This window comes from Lolium rigidum, chromosome 5 (genome assembly GCF_022539505.1).
Source record: "Lolium rigidum isolate FL_2022 chromosome 5, APGP_CSIRO_Lrig_0.1, whole genome shotgun sequence".
In the NCBI taxonomy this organism is placed as follows: Eukaryota; Viridiplantae; Streptophyta; class Magnoliopsida; order Poales; family Poaceae; genus Lolium; species Lolium rigidum.
The window spans coordinates 47,563,787-47,574,246 of NC_061512.1; the positions used below are offsets into that span (position 1 = coordinate 47,563,787).

The 10,460-nt window shown below is 42.9% G+C and overlaps 1 protein-coding gene across 1 annotated transcript; it reads right to left on the minus strand.

The window, feature by feature from the left end:
* Nucleotides 1-577: 577 nt before the first annotated feature.
* Nucleotides 578-1,137, minus strand: LOC124651693 (thaumatin-like pathogenesis-related protein 4). Its single transcript, XM_047190737.1, has one exon. It carries the CDS (start codon nt 1,135-1,137, stop codon nt 607-609), a length of 531 nt encoding a protein of 176 aa, XP_047046693.1. The 3' UTR covers nt 578-606.
* Nucleotides 1,138-10,460: the final 9,323 nt, after the last annotated feature.

Below are 10,460 nucleotides of genomic sequence, written 5' to 3' on the forward strand. Positions count from 1 at the left end.
GTCAGCGCGGCGGAGGCTCGCGCGCGCTTCCGCCTCCGCCGGGAGGAGGCGGAAGCCGTCCACCAGGTCCTTGAATACGAGGCGGCCCGCAGGGAGGCCTGAGTCCGCAGTCGAGCTTGACACCGACGACGCGTGAAGATCATCCACGACAGCGTCGGCGCCCTCTGCCGCCAACACGCTGCACTACCACCGCATCGCCGCGCGCGTAGGTCACTATATTGGCTGCATTTTGCTTTGGCTAAGTAGCGCTCAACGGTGTACCAGTAATGTAGCTTTAATTTGTCGAACAATGTATGTTTTGATGCTCAATCGAACCATCAATTTCATGTCGAACTATGATCATCTCCTAATTGACCCGCGCCATTTCGAATTCCGCTTTTCAGTTCCATTTTTACGGTTTCTAATCTACGCCACTGCCAAAATCGAACGAACTTATGTTTTCGGAAGACTGAAAAACCACTTTTTCGAGCTCTACTAGAGACGCTCAAACACTTTATTGGCAACTCTGTCCATCCACATACTAGCGACGACGCACTCTGCGTCGTACACTCGTCGCTACAAATAAATGCAGCCGTATACGTACATAGTACGTACGCTCTGTGCCGTTCACGGGCAGAAAACAACTTGGAGCTGGCTCCCGCTGGCGCCGCACATGTGCTGGTAGTACTTCTGGTACGGGTACGCGACGTGGCACCCGGCCTCCCGGCACCGGAGCGCGTCGCCGGAGCTGCAGGAGAAGTCCAGCGGCAGGTTGAATCCATTCAGCGTGGTGATGCCGTAGTAGTAGCTGCCCTGGTACACGGACAACTCGGCCTTCGTCACCGCCGGACTACTACTGCTCCCAGAGGCGCACTGCAGCCCGCCGCACTCGCCGGTCTGGCAGCTCCCTCTGCCGCCCTTGTCGAAGGAGCAGCCCGTGCGGCCCCATATGTCCGAGCCGCTGGGGACGTCGAGGGTCCAGTTGGCTGATGGGCGGAGCTCGATGCCACGGCCGACGGGGACGACGGCTGGCCACACCGTGTAGGAGCAGTGGTTTGTGATGGTGAGTGGTGCGGCGCTGGCTCCCGCAGCGAAGGCGGCCAGGAGAAGGAGGAAGAGGACATGAGAGGTGGTGCTTCTGGCGCCACTAGACGCCATTGTTGAACCTCTTGTGTATTTGTGGAAGGAGAGGGTACATGCTGTGATACTTATAGTCAGCGAGAAGATAGGTCCGACCGACAAGACAGAAGAGCCAAAGATGGCTAGCTGGGAGCCAATATGGGTTGGTGTATATTTGCCGCCTTTTTTTGTTGAAGATAACTCTAATACTTCCTCCTTGCCATAATGGCATAATATAACGTATTGGATTCCGTGAAAGTAAACACCAACTTTGATCAAGTTTATGGGGGAAAGTTATCGATATCTTTTCCATAAAAGGCACTTTATTACTCGAACCATCAAGCATTACACCCAGCTTCTGTATAGCTAAGATGCACACATCCGTTTATTATAATGCAGTATTCAAACAAAAACGAGTAATAAAGGATAAAGGAAAAAAGCCAACTAGTTGACAGCTCCATTGGCTTCTATCTTGCAGCTATGTAGCCACCCATGTTGGGTAATAAATTTATTGGCCGTATTCTACAACCGTGGAGACACCTTCATAAATAGGTATCGATCCTCGAAGCGTTAAAGCGGTGATCATAACGGAGCATAGCTATACATCTGTAGATAACCTGCATGATAGAGGAATTTTTGTCATTAAAAACCTTATCGTTTCTACACAACCAAAACGATCATACAACTGCAATCGCTCCCACTCGCATAATCGTTTTGTACCTTGAATCCACCCCATTTAACCAATTGCCAAATATATTGGTTATACTACGGGGTGGGTACATGGTAGAACCTATCTGAATGATTGACCATATAGATCTTGCAACCCGACAGTTGAAGAAAAGGTGTTTTATTGTCTCATCTTCGTGACAGAACACACATTTCTTGCAACCCTGTCAGTTGCGTTTTGCAAGGTTATCTTTAGTATGAATCACACCTCGGCGAAGATACCATGCGAAAACCTTGGTTTTTAATGGTATCTTTATCTTTCAGATGGACTTATTATTATTTAAAATCGGTTGGGTAGGAATGCAAAGGGTTTATACATTGAGGCTACCGAGAATACACCATTCTTGGTAAGACTCTAACGGAATTCATCGGTCCCTGTAGACAACTATATTGAATCTAACTGCTAAAACAGTTCGTTCTAAGATTCTAAGCGGGGACCAATAAGATCACATCTGAACGTTACCGAGGATGGAGAAGATTCCATCACCTTCTGCAAGGTATCCCCTTTATAACGAACAACATTATACAAGGACGGATACTGTTCGCGGAGAGTGGTTGTTCTCAACCACTGTTCCTCCCAAAAACGTATCTCCGCCCCATTCAATATCTACAATACCAAATGCCATAATTCGAACTACTTCGTTTTATGAAAAAGATAAGGGGATGCGCCACAACCGTTTCTCTCCCAAGCGGCGTTACGAATAGCAACACCTCGAACGGGGAGTTGAGGAGGAATGCACTGGAGAAGTGCGAGAGGAGGAGACTGCCGACTACCATGTAGTAGGGAGGGTGCCACCGAAAAAGCAGCGGAAGGCCGCCAAGATAGTGTGAAGAGCAGGTGTTCATCGGGCATCGGCTAGCACTAGGAGGCAGTGCCGAGCAAGCAACGGCCAATGCGGAGCACAAAGTAGGGAGGCCGCCAGCGACGAGCACACAACGGGGAGTCCGCCGCCTTCAAACGGGAGGAAGAGACTGCCTCCGTGTCGTGCGCGAGGAGGTTCTGCTGCTGTCGAGCGCAATGAGGCCGTGAAGGATAAGAACGGGTGAAGAATGTTTTATTTTAAGGAAAATGATCAAGATGTGGGAAGAGGAAAACTCTCGCAAACAACACGCCGACTACCAGACTTAATTATTCTCACAAGTAACCCAACAACTAGAATCTACTGCCTTCAATTTAAAATAAGTGTCACGAATTTATGTATATTCATATATATCCATGCACTAAAACACACATGCATATGTAGTGTGACAATTATTTTGAATTGGATAGAGTAGTTCATATGGTAGTTTGTGAACCTAGAAACTAGACATAATTAATGTGACAATTACTCCCTGCGTCTATAATAACTTGGTGTTCTGAATTTGATCAAAGTCAACTTTTATAAATTTTAACAATTTTTTTGTAAAAAATATTAACATCAATAACATAAAATATTTTGTATTATAATTGATATAAAGTATATTTTCATATTACATATATATTTGGTATCACGAATATTGATATTTTTAAATATTAACTGGTATAGAAAACACAATATTTTTCAGGTAATTTTATCTTGGATTTATATGAGTATTCACTAGGAAATATGCTCGCGCGTTGCGGTGAATTGATTTTTACTGAATATTGTGTTACGTGAAGGCAATTACCACTATAAACATTTGAGAATATGTTTTTCTTAATTTTCTAGGCTCTAACACTGTGTCCATATATCTCAGTCACCTAAATTGCATATTTGAGAATATATTTTGTTAATTGTGAGGTAATTTGGAGGGAATCTTTAGTTCTCACACCCTATTTGACCGATCTAAATTTTTTAAAAAAAAATTGGTGTAACTATCAAATTTGTATAAAGCAACAATACACACACAATAATACTCCCTCCGTCCGTGAAGAAGTGTATATTTTACTTTTCTAGAAGTCAAATATTTTTTAATTTGATCAAATGTTTACACAAAAATAGCAACATATGTGACATCAAATTACCATATTAATTTAGTGTTATAAATGTTGCTACTTTTTCCTAAGAAGTTAGTCAAAGTTAATAGAATTTGACTTAAGACATAGCCTAATGTACACTTATTCGAGGACGGAGGGAGTAAGTCATATTCTATAATAGATAAAAAGTAATCCCTTTAGGGTAGATGCAATTAAATCATTAACAATCAAAATATTTGTTAATTTAACTTAATATAGCATATATGTTTGTGCGTTGCAACGGGAGGAAAAATTGATGTGTAGTCAAATTTAATAAATATTATTTAATTTTGCAGGCCACAGAGAATTTCATTGTTAAAAAGCATACTTCTGCTTTAATGTACGAGAAGGGATACATACTTTACGTAAAAGCTTGGTTCTGAAGAAACAAAATATGAAATCTAATTTGTAACAGGACAGGAATACAGACAGCGCAATTCCGATGCATGTATGGGTGCAATACAACAATGTACAATGCAATCGAGGGTTAAGGATTTCTGCAATTTCTCCGGTCGTACTTGCTTTGCATAGATTATTGGGCCAGCGCAATACTTGCTTTGCAATTAGGTGTGGAATTTTGGAATTGGAATTTAGGCCTCTAATTCAGCCGTTTGGCGGGCATGGAATTCGAGTTTGGAAACGCGGGGACAATTCTAGCCCGCACCCATCAGAGTGCCTTTGTCTTCATTGGACAATTCGGAGGGTGCGAGCTCTGTTCGTTCAAAGCTAGGTTTTTTTTGACAGACGAAAATTTATTCTGGTTTTTTTATCTACAACACCACCGATACGTAACTTATTAGTAGAGATAGATGGATATACATATAGAATAGAAAATATGCCCGCGCGTTGCTAAGGAATTTAAATAACCATGATACTTCGAGAATCTGTATAATTTTGTATGTTCATTTATTAATCTAAACTTTGTTGATATATTAAATAGCGCTCGCATGTACATAGAAGAATGTATACACATTATTTTTGCCTCAATGAATCTTCTTGATGATGCTCCATGCATTCCACGTAAACTTGCAGTAATGTGGCGTATGACTGAATTTTTTTCGCATAATGTTCCAGTATAATATGCTCTTCATTCTCTATTTTCTGGAATTAATCTGAAAATTGAAAAGTAGAAAAAAAAGGTTAGAAATGGAAAACCCTCCCTACTGACCGGATGAACCCAGCCCAGCAGCCACCGGGCAGAGCCCAGCTAGGCAGCCCTGCCCTATTCCCGTATCCTCTCTAGAGCACACTCCCGTCCCCGCCGCCAGCACGCACTATCGCTAACTAGTTGAATGCCCGTGCGTTGCAACGGTCTCTTAATTGTTTCCTAGTTGCTGAAGTCATCATAGTACATTTGAAAAATTTGTATCTTTGAAATAAATAGTATGCTTTGTTATGAAACATATGATACATGGAAAACTTTTCCATGATACTAAGAGAACACAACTTTGAAATAAAGTTTCTAGACTAACTACACGTAAACTTTCATCCAACCCGTGGTGGGCAACATGCATCTATAGCCATGCGCTGGTACCAAACTGGTACTTTATCAAATAGTAGGTCTTTTAGAGAATATGTAAATTATAGCAGAAATGAGTAGTATTCCATTGCGATTGAGAGGCACATACATAACTTATTCGATCACAACTGCCATGTACATAAAAAACCACCACTTCTAATGTGGCAAATATGAGTTTGCGTAATTGCATATCCCGAGTCAAGATAGAAAAAAAATCCAAACCGACTAAACATTCACCTCGGTCCTCTGCACTCCAAAGGCCTCACAGTTCTCTCAGATGACTGCCCAAGCAACAATAAGAACTCCTCGATGTGTCCACCCGACCTGAGATCTACCAAATCACACATGTCCAAGTGTAAACAATTAGAGAACTCTTTAAGTCAGACGTATTTGATATTGATACCATGCCCATATTTGTGCTCATCTGCATTTGGGTGCGATTTTTGCATTAACTTATGCCTCAAAAAATCCATGAAACCCCATCTTCTCCCTTCTGGCTCTTGACCCCCCCCCCCCCCACTGCAAAAATTTGTTTGTATGTTCAGGGCAGAATAAGAGGACTACCACTCAACTGAAGTGTCAGGATAACATGATGTTCAGCCCTAAATTCATGTTGTATTTGTTGGGTCCAGTATAAATTACTACGGAGTAAAACATATCTTATCTACAAGAGAATGAACATAGCAACCTGAAGCAAACACATATGTACAGAAAGATATAGTTATAAGGCAACATCTTTAAAGCATTAAATGATATCTGACACATGTCAGAGCTCTTCTCTAAAGTGTTATTTTCATTAGCTTATCACTTTATCCCTACAAGTTATAATACCATATATGTACAGATTAAGCTATACTTTTCATAGCAACAGCTAAAAGAAACCCAATAAGCTTGTTCCATCAAACATTTCTTAAACGGGTTACTGTACAATGAGAGTTACAGCTATCCAGTTCATACTTGTGTAGTATACCGGTGTGTTTCCCAGGGAACTGAAAACAATGTCTTCATAAAAACTAAAACACTTCCTGCCATTTTATATCTTACTCCTCTATCCGTACAACACCACCACTGCAATATATCAACAGTCAATGTTAAATAGCTCTTGAATTCAACATTTTGTTGTGTTTCCTAGCTTCAATATCAACATTTGTAAATACATTGTTGCGACACTGGATGTCTCTTTACCTTGCATGTTAGCTATAAATCTGCTTGTTTATTTCAATACAAGTCATAAGCATAAAACACTAAAATAGAAGCAAGTTGTCTATATACATGAGTAGGGAGATCAATTATGGCATCCTAAATAACTCTTTGATCTTTGTAGAATTTTTTTCTGTAACTTGGTCACACAACCTAGAAAAAAACCCATATGTCAAACATATATGCATTTTGATGAACATGTGATGGGAAGACTACATAAACAGCCCTTCTCTATTCCCACAACTCTAAAGTTTTTCACATGAGAAATAATAATGTGATGAACTAAACAATGTAGTTGGGTATGAGATTTTACCAAGGGCTGTTTCCACGACATTTGGCGATGATGGAGCACGCTCACTGTGGCTGCCGCAATGAGATCAAATGGAGAGGAGCCCCAGAGGCAGTGAACTCATTGGCGTCATTGTAGATAATCATTGTGAAGCCGCCGGCACAACCTCAAGGGTAATGGAGCTGGAGCCAGAGTAGGCGAAGTAGGCGAAGTATGTGGGGTTTCCCTGTGCGTCTGCCTTAAGTCTCCTGGACCAGGGCTAACGACCACCAATGCGTCAACCTTGAGCGGTGCTAGTGTTAGTTGCAAAGGTGCTTATAACAATGAATAGAAACCGTGTAAATAGTGTCAAGAAAAGCCAAAAACAACATACTTGGACGACCAAAAAAGTTGCTAGAAATTAAGTTGAGAAAGAAAACATGTTTACACACTAACATACAAATACAATGGACCTACAAAACCTACTACTAACATGATATCTACAAATAAAAAAACCTACATACAAATACAATGGACCTACAAAACCTTCAAAACATGTTTAAACACTGTATTTGAAAGACAAAGCAGAAAAGCAGAAAATAATCACGAGCTTCAGCTAAGAATTAAGGTAGGCATAGCAGAAATGCTAGTGAGAACGAGTCAAAACTAATAAATCTTTCAGATATGTACCTTTTTTCTGAAGCAACATAGTAAGAGTCGTTGGCTACTGGTTCACTCTTTACATGGATTATTAGCTAATGCGCTTCTATGGTGAAACACCCCACTTGATGTAACACTATTTTTTTTTGTCCTGCAACCTTCTTTTCGGTTATGTAACATTATTGTTCGACGAATAGAAACAAAATGTCATTCATTTAGTTATGAATCATAAGCAGTAAATTATACCTTTTATATTTTTATCCCTGAGACAGCATATGTTGTTCTAATATTGTGAATTTAGATGCATATGGATTGTTGTTGCTGGCACTTCGTGTTCTGAAATGATTCTGTTTCATCAAGAATCTTAGGTAACTCACCAGTTGATGCAACTGAATTTGGAGAATAGTGGCATCTGCACAATTATCAATGCTATTATAGGATCTGTCAACTCAAAATAGTTGGACATAGTGGGAGATATTCCTCTCTGAGAAACTGAATTTTTACCTGCGTCAAAAGTGCTGAAGAACTGCACATTGAGCAGAACCTAGGGCCACACATCGAATCTGAAGCTAAAGTTGCGGCCAATGATAAAGTCCAATGGCTTTCACACCCAATAACAGAACATAGTAAAATAAGCAACCATTGGAGGTCTGAGCACAAGCATCATATTTTCTATAGTACTCACAAACTAAATTTGACAGGTTATTTTGAAAAGAACAATAGTATGACGCACATTGCAGAGTCAACCTCATGCAAAAGATTTCAGAGCAGATGGCTGAGGAAAATTCATAAAAACACGCTTAAGTGATTTTTTTATTCATGTTTTTCATTTCACCCAATCATTTAAATCACTGTTTGGTCTGTGATGATCACATAACATTTATCAATAATCAGATGTTGCATCTATACAATGAGACACAATGTTTCACAATACTGAATTTTAGATGGTAAACAAAATATCTAGAACATATTAACACCATTTAGAACATATTTTAAAACGAACCATCTAGAGAAGAAAGAAATTCAGTGCAACATTGCATTTCCATCGCCAGCCAGAGCCAGTCAGTCGCTGTAGTAGAGTAACAAAGATAGATAATCTTACGGGCAGTAGGAGGTTGGACTGGGATCGGCGGCCACGGCGGAAATGAAATGGAGGTGGCAATCTACACCAGCGGTTCCCGGCGCCTCGCCATCTCCAAAGCAGAGGCCGATGGAAATGCGGCACCCGCGGTCGTGGTCCTCGGCCCAGCTGTTCCTCGCGATGTAGTCCGTGGCGGAAACTGGCCGGCGTCGCTCGGCTCGACTGCTCGAGGCGGTGATGGCCACGGCGAACCGGCAAGGTGGTTTCCCGCACGCAGCCAGTTGCTAGTCGCCGCTTCTCGATGCTAAGGCGACAGCGATGGTGTCCGAAGGCGAGTGCGCCGCACGGAGAAGGCCTCCAGTGCTACTGTCTCGGCAGCGCTCGACTCAGCAGCTCGAGCGTGACGAAGTCATGGCGGCGCCGCGGAGGAACAGGAGGGATCCGTGGATTGGGATTTTTGCAGAGCGTTCTGTTTGAGGAGGAGTCGTGCGTGCCTGCGTGGTAACCGCCCATTTTTCCTTCCGCCGGATTTATCGTGCAGGATCGCTGGTTTTTTACTGTGCAGTTCAATGGGAACGAGACCGTTTTATTTCCGTGCGGTGTTAGACGAAAACTGAGGACGTACCAACCATCTCACCACCTCTAGCCATTTAATACAGTAGAGATTCGTTTTCCCAGTTCTGCTTCGTTCGCTCGCTCCCACTCCCCCTCTGGTTGGCTCTCGTTTCGCGTGCACCCCGCCGCATCCGGATGAGGTGGCCGCAGGCTTCCGCAGGCTTGGGAAGCCGCGCCGCCAAAAAAACGCCTGGTGGGGTCGTGGATAACCTGCTACCCCGAAGTGCGCTCTGAGGCCCAGTCCTGCTTCGCCCTCTCGGCCCGCCACCCCGCATTCTCCACCTGTCAATGCTAATTTGCTAAAGGATATTTTACCAGAGATTATTTCTGAGGAACAATCTGCCTTTTGTCCCCGGAAGACTCATTACGGATAACATTATCACGACCTATGAGTGTCTTCATTTTATGAAAAGAATGGAGCACAGAAACACCAACAATGTGCCCTGAAGCTTGATATGCGCAAGGCATATGATCGAGTGGAATGGGCTTACCTCCGAGCAGTTATGCTTCGAATGGGATTCCACCGCAGCTGGGTGGATTTAGTTATGAGTTTTGTCTCATCAGTTTCCTTCTCGGTCCTTTTTAATGGATCACCACTGGAGGAGTTCCGACCGTCCAGGGGTCTCCGCCAGGGGGACCCTATATCACCATATCTCTTTTTGCTTTGCAGCAGAGGGCCTCTCGGGCCTCCTAAAACAAAGTCGTCAATCACCGCATCTCCAGGGGATCAAGGTGGCTCCCATAGCTCCAGCTATGAATCACCTCCTTTTTGCGGATGATAGCCTGCTGTTTGTAAAAGCGAATGACGAGGGAGCACGGGAAGTGATGGAGTTACTGGATAAGTACTGTAATGCTTCAGGGCATAGAGTGAATCTAGATAAATCATCAGTCTTCTTCAGCAAGGGATGCCCTGAGGGGCGTCGACAGAGTGTGAAGAATATTCTCAATGTGCCCAATGAGACGCTAAATGAAAAATATCTCGGGACGCCGTCGGATATTGGGAGGTCTACAAATGGTGCTTTCAAGTACTTGAAAGATAGAATATGGAAGTGCATACAGGGCTGGCTGGAACAAACTCTTGCTTCAGGGGGGAAGGAGGTCTTGATAAAGGCTGTAGCGCATGCTATACCCACCTTCTCCATGTCCTGTTTCCTTTTACCGCGGGGCTTATGTTTGGCTATAAACGCCATGCTGCGTTAGTTCTGGTGGGGCAGCAAGGATGGAAAACGCAAGCCAAGTTGGGTGTCTTGGGAAACGATGTGTTCGCCGAAATTTGCAGGGGGTCTTGGCTTTCGCGACATAGAACTTTTCAACATGG